Source organism: Poromitra crassiceps (genome assembly GCF_964638095.1).
Source record: "Poromitra crassiceps genome assembly, chromosome: 15".
NCBI lineage: Eukaryota > Metazoa > Chordata > Actinopteri > Beryciformes > Melamphaidae > Poromitra > Poromitra crassiceps.
Genome location: NC_139634.1, coordinates 45,238,402 through 45,251,147, shown reverse-complemented (window position 1 = coordinate 45,251,147; position 12,746 = coordinate 45,238,402). Strand labels below are relative to the sequence as shown.

At 43.5% G+C, this 12,746-nt stretch overlaps 2 protein-coding genes across 2 annotated transcripts; both read left to right on the top strand.

Annotated features, from left to right (window-relative positions):
• Positions 1–3,601: 3,601 nt before the first annotated feature.
• Positions 3,602–6,743, top strand: LOC310789953 (arylsulfatase I-like). Its single transcript, XM_083651673.1, has 2 exons — positions 3,602–4,082; positions 4,764–6,743. Exons 1-2 carry the CDS (start codon positions 3,769–3,771, stop codon positions 6,157–6,159), a joined length of 1,710 nt encoding a protein of 569 aa, XP_083507799.1. The 5' UTR covers positions 3,602–3,768; the 3' UTR covers positions 6,160–6,743.
• A 1,824-nt stretch (positions 6,744–8,567) lies between these two features.
• Positions 8,568–12,362, top strand: LOC310789957 (uncharacterized protein). Its single transcript, XM_083651678.1, has 4 exons — positions 8,568–8,668; positions 8,977–9,324; positions 10,625–10,746; positions 10,903–12,362. The coding sequence occupies exons 1-4, from the start codon at positions 8,620–8,622 to the stop codon at positions 10,936–10,938; spliced, it is 555 nt and encodes a 184-aa protein (XP_083507804.1). The 5' UTR covers positions 8,568–8,619; the 3' UTR covers positions 10,939–12,362.
• Positions 12,363–12,746: the final 384 nt, after the last annotated feature.

The window sequence follows — 12,746 nt, the reverse complement described above, 5'->3', positions numbered from 1 at the left end:
GCGAAGATCTTTACTCCATCTGCTGCCCGAGCCGCTCCCTCTCTAGAAAAACGACATAAACAAACACCAGGGTGTAAAACTTCAGGTGCGCCTCATTCCTTTTTTCACCTCTCTCTCTCTCTCTCTTTCTCTCTCTCTCTCTCTCTCTCTCTTTCCGGCCTTGACCTGCCTTAAACTCAGGCGCTCCGGCCGGCACCGCTCCAACAGCTCCAAAGAAACCCGCCTTTGCTGCTGAGCAAACACCGCTGGCCACAGCTTCACGCCCTTTAAGGGGGTCTCACACTTCCTCTGGCTGACCAGCGACCTCCATGCCAACACGTCCCTCCGTTAACCACAATCAACATCTGCCAGGTGTGATGTTTGACCCTGGAATGTGTTGCTCCTCCCCCTCGCTGTGCCGGCTCTCATTTCTATGCGCAGGTCGCGTTTCACCTCGCTAAACCTGGAACTATTCAGCTGCTTGAAGCTAAGTGAACATTGCAACATGCTGTTCGCTGAATGTACAAAACATGAGGGTCATGTTGGGTCGCAGCCACTTTTGAGCCGTGTCAAAGCTTACAAATCCTTCTCTGACTCATCTGCTTCTGTTGAGGTCGCCATCTCCTTTGTGACTGGTCTAAAAAGACAAGTGCATCAGTATAATGTTGAAAAGTGGTCAAGGGCTCAGATGCAAAAAACAACATTTGAACGGTCTTCAACATATCAAAGTCAAACAACATCGTGGGAGTTTGAGTTGTCACCTAGCATGAGTCAACACAGTACTCTAACACCATTGAGGTGAGATGCATTTTCGATGCGTGGGAAATGCTTGTGCCGTTTAACACACACGTTTAGCGTGACACGAAACTCACACCTCTGCAAGCCTGTGTAGCAGAAGCAGACAATCGACAGGTTGCATTTTTTTTTTAATGGGAGACTATAACAACCCCCCTTCAGATGTGATTTTAGACAGTGTAATGGGGCATCGGCAGGTGCGGACTGCATAATCGGGCACGTCGGGCAAATGCCCGGTGGCCTGGCCTGGCCTGGCCTGATAAAAAAAAAAAAAAATTGGTGCTCGCAGTCAGGCCACTCACTGAACAGCAGGCCAGGCGCCGCCTACTGGTTTACTAGTGGTTTTATTACTTTATTCAGGGTTAAAGTGGGTGCATCTCATTGTAAAATTGGACTCGGCCCAAATTGGGCTTCAAACGGCCCAAATCTGGCTTCAAACGGCCCAAATTGTGCTTCAAACGGCCCAAATCTGGCTACAAACGGCCCAAATTGGGCTTCAAACGGCCCAAATTTTTCGCCGCCGCCCTTCGGACGCCGGCACGCGCGTCGGCCCGTATCGGCCTGGCCTGCTTGGTATCTAATGCCCGGCCTGAATTAGGATCCCAGTCCGCCCCTGGGCATCGGTATAGAATAGAATAGATAATTACAGCGAGATATATATTTTTTGCATCACAGCATATCAAAAGGGCTCCTAGGCTACATTGTCTACAATTGACAATACGAAAATACTCGGCATAAAATGCACAAAAAACATCGACCGCACAAGTACAGTCACCCATGCATCACATTCACAGCTGCAACACTGTGTCAATCAAACAACGCCAATATGATCACATCTACTGTAGAAAGCACCATCATGTCACTCAGGCCAGTGATAACAATATCCAATATCACTGCCCTAAAATATGACCAGGTAGAAACAACTGAAGGAATAACATTACTTTTTTGGACCCTGTTTCATATTTACATTGCATTGTATGTTTTCTTATTGGGCAAATGCAGTACTGCATTCTCATTTGTTAACGATTTCTTACGACTTTTGCTACCTGTGATGCACTCTGACCCTGTACATAATCTGTAAACAGCAAAATGAAGCTACCTCACCTGGCTGGCAAGTCTGTTTATACTCTGTTAATACTGTTTATATCTGTTAATACTATCTATATCTGTTCATATCTGTATCCTTTTACAATATTTTATAAGTTTGGTATGTTTCCACTCGCGCAATATGTTTACAAGTCTGTTTATACTGTTTATATCTGTTAATATTATCTATATCTGTCCCCTTATCCCTTTATAATATTTTATAATCTCTTTAGACCCTTTATATTTTATTTGTTTATGTCTTGTATAGTTGTTCTTATCAATGTTAGATGAGCACCAACCACACCAAGACAAATTCCTAGTATGTGAAAACAGACCTTGGCAAATAAAATAATTCTGATTCTGAATCTGATTTAATAAGTGGGATCAATCAATGGCTTTGACCTAGATTCACCTCAGCAGTGTGTAGTAATAGTTCATGAAAAGTATACTGTCCACACTCGAGTGGATGCAGCCGTTCACCACACAGGAGCTGTGGCTGAGGCTCTCCAGTCAGTCACGATCCATTCCGTTCCTCCGCTGGGTCTCTGTGACTTGTAAGTGGTTCTTTGACGCCTGGTTGTAGATGTTATCAGCAGCTCCTGTATGCGCTCCGGCATCTGCTCTCTCTCTCTCCTCAGGTCTGCGGCACTCGTAAAACAGCAGGAAGAATGAAAGAGGGTCTGTGAGCCGGGCGGAGGGAGGAGTAGTGGGGAACAGTGTCTGTGATTGTGTCTGTATATAGGGCCCCACGCTGCCCTGAGACCCGTGTCCCCCACACACCATGTTTTTCTGGGTAAGCGGCGGTCCAGTAGAGCTCTGTCCTTCACAGCAGAACCAGGTCAGATGGGAATGCGGAGTGCGATTCGGTGAAATAAAATTACCCATGAGATGGCATGAATGTGGAGTACTGTAAGAGCAGTGGTTCTCAAAGTGGGGTCCGGAGACCCCCACGGGGTCCCTGGGGGACTTCCAGGGGGTCCCAAGCAAAGAGGGGAATCATTTATTTTCACTATAATTTCATCCATAAGTAACCCAATGTCACAATGTTTGACTATGTTGTAACCCAATGTCACAATATATAAGTAATATATAATATAAGTAATATATAAGTAACCCAATGTCACAATGTTTGACTATGTTGGCCATGGCTTAGGCCAGGTCTATATAGGCTTAGACCAGGTCTATATAGGCTTAGGCCAGGTCTATATAGGCATATATAGACCAATGTTTGACTATGTTGGCCATGGGTTAAAAATAAATCTCAGATTGGGACACAATCTTATCAAACGGGGGTCTGTGGTCTAATTTGTGTCAGTTTAGGGGTCCTGATGTGAAAAGGTTTGAGGACCACTGCATATAATAGGGCTTATGAAATTATGTGAGGCCTTGCTTAAGGCTGCCTCTTGTGTGTGAGCCTTTATGAAAAAGAACTAGCCTACAGAAATCATAATAACTTAATATAATAATAATAATAATAATAACTTGAATCACTGCCTATACAGGAATATTATACCATAGAGGAGATCAAAACTACCACAAAGTCTAATAAGGTCACTGCAAACCTTTATGGGGGGGGGGTCGTCTGTGTGGGGGACCTGGGGCTCCTGAAGTTTGGCTTCTTATTTCAATGAGGAGGCAAAGCAAGTGGGCGGAGTTAATACGACCACTGGGGTCGGTGTTTTCAAAAGGGTTTTGAAACATTTTGGAGACGTCGGCAGTAAGGATGGAGGTAATATTTCTCTGAAGAGGATACCTGCCAGCGGAAATTATTGTTTCTCCACTCATAGCTAAACGGCGATTTGCGTCATGTTTTTCATTCTGGACTTAATTGCACAATGAACCTGTGACTAATATTGGTGAATATTTTGAATCAAGGTAGGTTGGCAATCACAAAGTGCCACAGTAACAATGGCAACGCCAGCTCTAACGGGTTTCTCAGTGATGAGTCTGCTCAGCCTGGGTTACATGACGTGGGACTGGATGAGCCCGAACCAGGTGGAGGACTCCGTGCCGTCGTTTGGAGACGGGTCGCCGGTCCCGCAGCCGCCGCCTCACATCATATTCATCATGACAGACGACCAGGGCTTTAATGACATCGGCTATCACACCTCGGACATCAAGACGCCCACGCTGGACAAACTGGCCGCGGATGGAGTGAAGCTGGAGAATTATTACATCCAGCCGATCTGTACCCCGTCCCGCAGTCAGCTCATCACCGGCAGGTAAAGTGCCTTCATCAGACGTTATTAAAGTAGCTATAGATTGTTGAGCTGTCTCTTTATGGTATGGTAGGCTAGCTGTTCATTTTGAATTATAGGCTACATGTGAAATATTTGAATTGAGCCCTCCAGCCACCTGTAGCCTATATGATGTCTTCACCTTGTCAACATTGAAACATGGGTTCATTTTACCCAGCCTGGCACTTTATAATAACAATCAATTAATAATGGAAATTTGAGAGTTAATTAAACTTTAGTTAATTGTTATTTTACTGTTAACAAATAATGGAATGATATAATTAATTAGTAGGCTAATGTTTACAGTGTTTATTAACCATTTACAAAATATTTTTTATAAACATCAGTTGCAACTTTACAATTGCAATCAATAATGTTTATGTCCTCCTCTGTCCCTCTGATATGTCACAGAGGACAGATCTATGAAAATTATTTGATGGCTATTATAAAGTATATTATTAGCCTACTTTGCAAATGGTTAATAAATACTGTGTAAACATGATAAATTATCATCTCATTGTTTGTTAACAGTAAAATAACTATTACCTAAAGTTTAATTAACTATCAATTTACCATTTATTAATGATGGTTATTATAACGTGGTACCCAGTGGGGTATACCTTGTCCCCCTCTGACTATTTTCTAATCATCCACTCTGTCCTGTAGGTACCAAATCCACACGGGCCTGCAGCACTCTATCATCCGGCCCCGCCAGCCCAACTGCCTGCCCTTCGACCAGGTCACTCTGCCCCAGAGACTGCAGGAGCTGGGCTACGCCACCCACATGGTCGGCAAGTGGCACCTGGGCTTCTACAAGAAGGAGTGCCTCCCCACTCGCCGGGGCTTCGACACCTACTTTGGCTCCTTGACGGGCAGCGTGAACTACTACACCTACAGCTCCTGCGACGGCCCCGGGCTCTGCGGCTTTGACCTCCACGAGGGCGAGACAGTGGCCTGGGGTCAGGCGGGAAAATACTCCACCCATCTGTACACCCAGAGGGTCCGCAAGATCCTGGCGACCCACGACCCTCAGGCCCAGCCACTGTTCATCTACCTCTCCTTCCAGGCGGTACACACGCCCCTGCAGTCCCCGCGCGAGTACATCTACCCGTACCGCGAGCTGGGCAACGTGGCGCGCAGGAAGTACGCCGCCATGGTCTCAGTGGTAGACGAAGCGGTGCGGAACCTGACCTACGCCCTCCGCAAGTACGGCTACTACCAGAACAGCGTTGTCATCTTCTCCACGGACAACGGCGGCCAGCCTTTGTCCGGAGGCAGCAACTGGCCGCTGAGGGGACGCAAGGGCACCTACTGGGAGGGCGGCATCAGGGGGCTGGGGTTCGTCCACAGCCCCCTGCTGAGGAAGAAGAGGAGGGTGAGCAAAGCCCTGGTGCACATCACTGACTGGTACCCCACACTTGTGGGATTAGCGGGTGGCAATGCATCTCTGACAGAAGGCGTGGATGGATACGATGTGTGGGGGGCCATCAGCGAGGGGAAGGAGTCGCCCCGGCTGGAGATCCTCCACAACATCGACCCTCTCTACAACCCGGCCCGCAGCGGCTCCCTGCAGAGAGGATACGGGATCTGGAACACCGCCATCCAGGCCTCCATACGAGCCGGAGACTGGAAACTCCTGACCGGAGACCCTGGCTACGGAGACTGGACCCCGCCGCAGGTGCTTCCCGGGTTCCCAGCCACCTGGTGGAACCTGGAGCGTCACGTCGAGCCCCAGAAGTCTGTGTGGCTCTTCAACATCTCCGGAGACCCCTATGAACGTTTTGACCTGGCTGAGCAGAGACCCGATGTGGTCAAAGAGCTGTTGGCGAGATTAGTGTACTACAACCGAACGGCGGTGCCAGTGCGGTACCCGTTGGAGGACCCGCGGGCTCACCCGGACCTGAATGGAGGGGCCTGGGTCCCCTGGGTGGGAGACGAGGAGGAGGACAGGTGGGACAGTGTCTACCTCAAAAAGAAGGACAGGAAGAAGAAGCTTAAGCTGTCCAAAACCAGATCTTTTTTCAGGAGACTCAATACTAGGATCATGTCCAACAGGATATAGAGGACATGACTGAGGACCACTGAACAGAATATAGAGATATACCTGCAAAGACATTGATTATGTTACGATGAATGATATTTCTGTTTTTTGAAGACGTTTTTTTGTTTTATCAGAGCGAGGGAATAGCTACTGTAACCTGTGCGTTCAGACCAAGGTGGAAAAAAAACTTCACTCGCGCAAGTTTGATCGCACAAATTATTCTGCAAAGTTTTTTCATTTTCAACCGCAAACTTTTGTGCCGCAAACTTTTGTGTCGTTCACCTGCGGTGAAACGGCATCTACTTGTGTATTTGCACACATTTATGAAAATTGCCTTGGTGTGAACACCCAGTAAGAATCAGACTGTGTTCAGTATCACTAAAAGATTCAATGAAATTAGTCCGATGGGGACAAGGAAGCATTATTTGAAGCATTTGTTAACAAAATGCTATTTATCCATTTTGAACCAAAAATGTGTTACGTCTACTTGAAATTCTTTACTCAATATTGATATGGACTTGATGCCATATCCTACAAAATGATACTAATGTGTGCACGCAAATGTGTTTTGGTAGCAATTAGCCTACATAGGGTTATTTTGTAAAGTCAGAGACAGAGTCATTGTATTTCTATGGAGAAATCCAATATCTGCAATTAGAATGAATATAAATGTGACTACCTCTCTTTCACTCCAGGTCTCAGCTCATTTCCAAAGCCTTTTCTCTTGACTGATTCACATGTCTTCAAAGTGAAGACATGTAAACGATCAAAAGCATTTTTCAGTTGTAGTAATTACTTGATTAATTTGCAACCGTGAGTCTATTTGAGCCTTTGAGGCAGTCATCCCTTTGCATTTGACATCTAACGGAATACTTTCCCAAACAAAGAGATTCACTTTTCACTTTTCTGATTCTGTGACGAGTGACTTGATGAAAAGATGGTTTTCGGCTTTCTTTGCTCGTCCATGCTTTGTTTCTGACCAAGCTATCTTCTAAATCACTGGTTCTCAAACTCTTTTGGCTTCAGTACCCCCTTTCCATGATTTCTGAATCCAAGTACCCCCTTTACCAGACTACAACATTTTGCTTAGAAAACGGCAAGAGAAAACTATAGCATCTAATGCAATGAATGAATGATAATAAGCCACCTTATGAAGAGTATAACAAGAGTTGCAATTAGTGCCTCGCAGATTCATTTAAACGTTTTTACGTATTTTCACGATTTATTCTTACATTTTTCCATGTTCCCCTTTCTCTCAAGTACCCCCTGTAGTACCTCCACGTACCCCTACGGGTACGCACGGCATACCCCAGTTTGGGAACTACTGTTCTAGAGGGAATAAAGTATAGTAAGAGGAATGACAGAAAGAACGCAAGACAACGTTAGCTCATTTCCACCAGCAGGGAAGAAATACTTGAATACATTCTCCAATGTAAGCAGTCATGTTCATCTTTGATCTGTGAGGCTGCAGGCCGCAGTGAGGCCGTCTCACTGTTGTTTACAATCACGATTAGCTCTAAATATTTGGGTTAGGGTTATTTTTGATTGGTGTGTAGTGTGTAGTGTTAGGGTTATTTTTGATTGGTGTGTAGTGTGTAGCGTTAGCGTTAGGGTTATTTTTGATTGGTGTGTAGTGTTAGCGTTAGGGTTATTTTTGATTGGTGTGTAGTGTGTAGTGTGTAGTGTTAGCGTTAGGGTTATTTTTGATTGGTGTGTAGTGCGGTGTGGTGCACTGAGACGAATCTGGCCTCTGAGGCTGATGTAGGTTTCAGAGGATGCACGCTCAAGGATTAGCTTCCTTCACACACACACACACACACACACACACACACACACACACACACACACACACACACACACACACACACACACACACACACACACACACACACACACACACACACACACACACACACACACACACACACGCACTTCTCATTCTCACTTCCATGTTGTGCTGCAGATCAAGAAGTAAACTGACACATAAAGGTGAACCTGACAAAACAAGTAACGGTTACCATAGTGCGGTTAATTAACGGTTACCATGTAGTGCAGTTAGTTAACGGTTACCATGTAGTGCGGTTGATTAACGGTTACCATGTAGTGCGGTTGATAGTGAAACTTTGCAACCTCACCAAGTGGCAGCTTCTATACCTCTGACGACCTGCTTGTCTCATTTACTATGTTTAAAATGCCTCATACATACAGGATGCAATATACATACAAAATGCATGCAAAAGATTGTTTATTGGATGGATATGATTTCAGCATGTGATAATGGAGGATTTCATCACAAACTATATTGCACAAGACCAGCAGCACAGAACACAGCATGGCCCCAAAGACAAAGAGACACTCAAATTAATTTCCTGTCTTGCAACCACTGCAGCCAAGCACACCCTTTTACCACACGTGATAGTTGAGGTTCATCGTTGTGTTTTCATCGACAGTTTAAGTAATTGCGCTGGGTGAGAGAAGAGCATGGAAAAAGTGACTGTGCTGCTAGTGATGTTAGCTGGAGGGACTCATGGTAAGATACTCACATTTTTAATCTTTGTGTATCATATTTTTATTATATTGTAAACATAGCCTACTGTAAAAAAAAACTGCTGCTAAAAATGACTCAGAAACATGACTGAAGGGGGGGGGGATTTACATTGTGAGATTATAGTCACTAACATAATTTTGAAACTCTTGATTTTTTTGTAAATAGAATAATCAATACAATTATTCATGGAGGCTGCAAAGACTATCAACAATATATTTAAAATTGGCCTGGTGTTACATAATAATAATAGTAATAATAATAATTCCCATGCTTATTCCCTTATAATCCAGCTTTCTTCCCATCTACTGAGACCAGCTGTGATGCCACCCAGAACACAACCACATGTTCTCTTACTCTTGGTGGATCTGTGCACATCCAGCTGATGGCCAATGCCAGCGGTCATCGGCTGCAGTGCAAGAAGCAGCTTCCCAGTGGATCGGTCAATGTGTTCTCTGTGAAGAAAGACAGGCTGCAGCAGATACAGGAGGCCTGGAGGAACAGAACAGACTTCTTCATCGGCAACGGGACATTTAAGATCAGCAACGTGGAGAAGGCTGATTCAGGTCAATACACCGTCGAGGTCTTCCATCACAATGGGGTCCTTCTACAAACCAAACATGTCAAACTGGATGTTCAAGGCAAGTGTCACCCAAGGGAACCCTAACAAACTATTTTTCACATTTGGAAGTACAAGTTCAGTTATTTTTGACCTCTAATTTGTCTCTAATTATAAATGATACAAAAAATCTATACTGAGAGTTCACGTTTGTATCTAGAGGTTATTTCTTGAGTTTTTAACCTGCAAGTGAAATTTGCTGATCTGAAATTAGTTCTCGTAAGGGTCATGTTTGACATTTAACATTAATCTCTCTATCTATCTTCCAATGAAGAAGTAGTAGGCCTACATTTATCAGAGAGGCTAGAGGAGCTATATTTCATGTTCCATTTGATTTATTTTTTTTACTATTTTTACTTTGTTCTTGCTTTGATCATTGTTCACTGAGGAGAAAACAGGAAACAAGAGAGACAAGTTTGATAGCACAACCCTGCTGTCAAACCCACACGACACTTCACTCTAGCAAATACCAAAGCCATGTTTTTAGGGCTGGTTCGTGTTTCTACCACACAACAGTGCATAAAGATGAAGTACCGATCAAGAACCACTTCTTCAGTTTAGGGTTACAACAACTGCTGTTAGCTTTGGGAATACTGAAAAATCACAACTTTGGAACTGAAATTGATTTTGAATTTCTCCATGCCTTTCTATTGAGTGTTTGAGAGCCTCATACAGTAGAGATGGGTATGTGGCCATACATACATGGGTGTCCACACGATGTGACTGGCTGGCTGCTGCTCACCACTATGTTCAGATTTCTAGATGTGACAGACTAGATGTGCTAGGTGCAGCTGTCAGGCCATGGCTCTAAATGTGCGGTGGCTCAGTGGTTAGCACTGTTGCCTCACAGCAAGATGGTCCCAGGTTCAAACCCCAGTCCCTCCCAGGTCCTTTCTTTGTGGAGTTTGCATGTTCACCCCGTGCTTCGATTTCATCACACCAACATGTTAAGGTTACAGTAATACTCCTGTCAGTGACCCTGACCCCAAGGGCACTGACAATCAAACTGGATTTGCTCCCCGGGCGCTGCACTGCGGCTGCCCACTGCTCCTAGTTCTATGAAGGTTCCTAGTAGAGGATGGTTCAAATGCAGAGGATGAAGTTCCCCATGGCTGCCTACTGACCAGGTTGGGCTATCTCTTCAAAATGTTCTGTGTGGCGTTTGCATGTTCTCCCCATGCTCGCCTGCGGTTTCCTCCAGATAAGAACCCCCCCACTAAAAAAAGCATGCAAAACAATAAAACATAAAATAAGTGAACTGAACTGAACTGAACTTAAACTTAACTTCATGCCAGTAAATGTCTATGTTCTCTTCTCCTCAGAAAACACTTTTCCCACCATGGTGATTGCAGTGTCAGTAGGGGCCGGGGGTCTGCTGCTGATAGTGATGCTAGTAACTGGTTGTATTTGCATTATAAGGAGGTTTCGAAGACGAGAGCAGCAGGTGAGACGGCATTACAGCACACACACCTACTAGTAGCAAACCATTGAACATCCATAGAGAATGTCAATATCCCTATTAAAGTGTATTGATTAGAAATATTAAAAATGTTCTGAGTAAACTGCAAAATCATTTTACTTTGTCTTATCTTCAATGCAGGCTCAGGGGAATAATTGTGAATTACAGCCTTCATGACTTTGACTGAACTGATGAGAATCTTCACCAAAGACCCCAAGCACCAACATCCTTATATCAAGTTTCAAGTGCATGGCTGACCAATTTGGGGCCAACCTTGGCCCATGCTCAGTTTGTTTTGGCCCTCCATGGTTTTGAAAGACAAAACAAATTGTGTCTCAGAGGCTGTGGTGGGCTAATCTTTAAAACTAGCTTGATTATACTTTTACCATATGAAACTAGAAGACCTATTTTAGATTTAGAATGTAAATTGTCTATACAATAATATAATTTAATGTTTCATTTTGTTGCCCCTTTTGTGGACAGTAACTTAAATCACATGGTCTGTTACATTTTTGCCACTATTTGCATCCCTTATTATTGATCATTATTCATCATTAGATCCCTATTATCCTTTCACCATGGATGGATCTGAATGTCAACCCTGTACTTAGCCTGGGATTTAAATAAACCAAACTAAGACCAAACTAAGACTAAAAACGAAAGCCTGATTTGCAATTAAATACCATATTTAGAAGTGAATTAAGTTTTCAATAACGCTCTTTTGTTACTGGACTTTTTGCATATGATGTTACTGCCTGTTACCCTCATCCTATACTGACTGACTGAGGTACCCACAGACCCCCAGAGATACTTTTTGTCATATCTCACAGGTGCTTTATTACCATTCTCATAATTTTGTCAATCAATTTGTTCCTAATGACTTCATATGATTGTTTTCTGTTTCAATTAGTGCTTTACAAAAAATATGTAAAAATATATATATGAATACCAGGGCCAGGATGCACTCTGTCAGTCATTTTGAAGGAGGCAGACACAGATGCAGCAGACTAATAATAATAATCTGTTTTGTTTTCTTTTTCAGATGACATTACACAAGTAATAATGTTTTGAGAATAAACAAGTTCACATTTTGCTATGATGGTTGTTTCTTACAGTAGTTTATTCTCTGGGTCCCATGTTCCTTTTATGGTAAAATATGTTGTAGGATTATTTATGCTGCAGAGGAAGTCTGATTCAGAGAGTCACTTCAGTTCGATTCAATTAAACTTTACTCTTTACTACCTCCTGTTTTCCCATGGGAGGAGATAGGGGACAGCTCTGGGCTACCAGAGTAGAGTGCAGGAAGCAAAGATCTGCAGTAGGTTCTTTCTCACGGTCTTGTCCTCCTCAGTCCAGCTGGCTGCTGCCTGTTTGCATCTCAGAAGCTCATCATCAGTCACATTGCACTGTGAGGAGATACATGTGTGAGGCTGTGTTTGGGGTTTGGTTGCATTAGCTGGGATTCTACATCGCTAAGTAACAGTTTTTATTCACTTTTTGAAGTTAAACTATCTGTTTATAGTTTTCAATTTGGATATTAGAAATATTTGTCCCACATAATGTCTCGTTGTATACAGACTAGAGGCTTTGTGGCTGTTGATCACTCGCTTTCAATGCAAAAAATAAAATAAAAAATGGTTTCCTGTGCATATAAAAATGCTGTAGCCTATTTTATTGTTGCACATATGGGATGAAACTGGAGTTCTTAAGTTTAATGCTGTAATCTCTGTAATGACTGTCTGAAATCATCTTCTTGTATCTGACCGGGATTCTTCTGTTGTTTAAGACTGAATACAACAACAGAAGATTCAGACTCGTCCAACAAGACAGTACTGCAAGATGATTTAGGTTCAATCACAATAGCAGCTTAAGACTTGGACTGGACACACTATGGATGTGTTAGTCTGAATGTTTAGGTGTAAAAGTCTGTGTGACCTAAAGCAAAATGTGAGATTAGAAAATAGGTGTTATTGACATCGTGAAGC

Coding starts and splice junctions, on each gene's coding strand:
- LOC310789953 (XM_083651673.1), top strand. CDS start 3,769: ATGGCAACGCCAGCTCTAACGGGTTTCTCAGTGATGAGTCTGCTCAGC. Junction 4,083..4,763: donor AGTCAGCTCATCACCGGCAG/GTAAAGTGCCTT, acceptor TCTGTCCTGTAG/GTACCAAATCCACACGGGCC.
- LOC310789957 (XM_083651678.1), top strand. CDS start 8,620: ATGGAAAAAGTGACTGTGCTGCTAGTGATGTTAGCTGGAGGGACTCAT. Junction 9,325..10,624: donor TGTCAAACTGGATGTTCAAG/GCAAGTGTCACC, acceptor TCTTCTCCTCAG/AAAACACTTTTCCCACCATG. Junction 10,747..10,902: donor TTCGAAGACGAGAGCAGCAG/GTGAGACGGCAT, acceptor TCTTCAATGCAG/GCTCAGGGGAATAATTGTGA.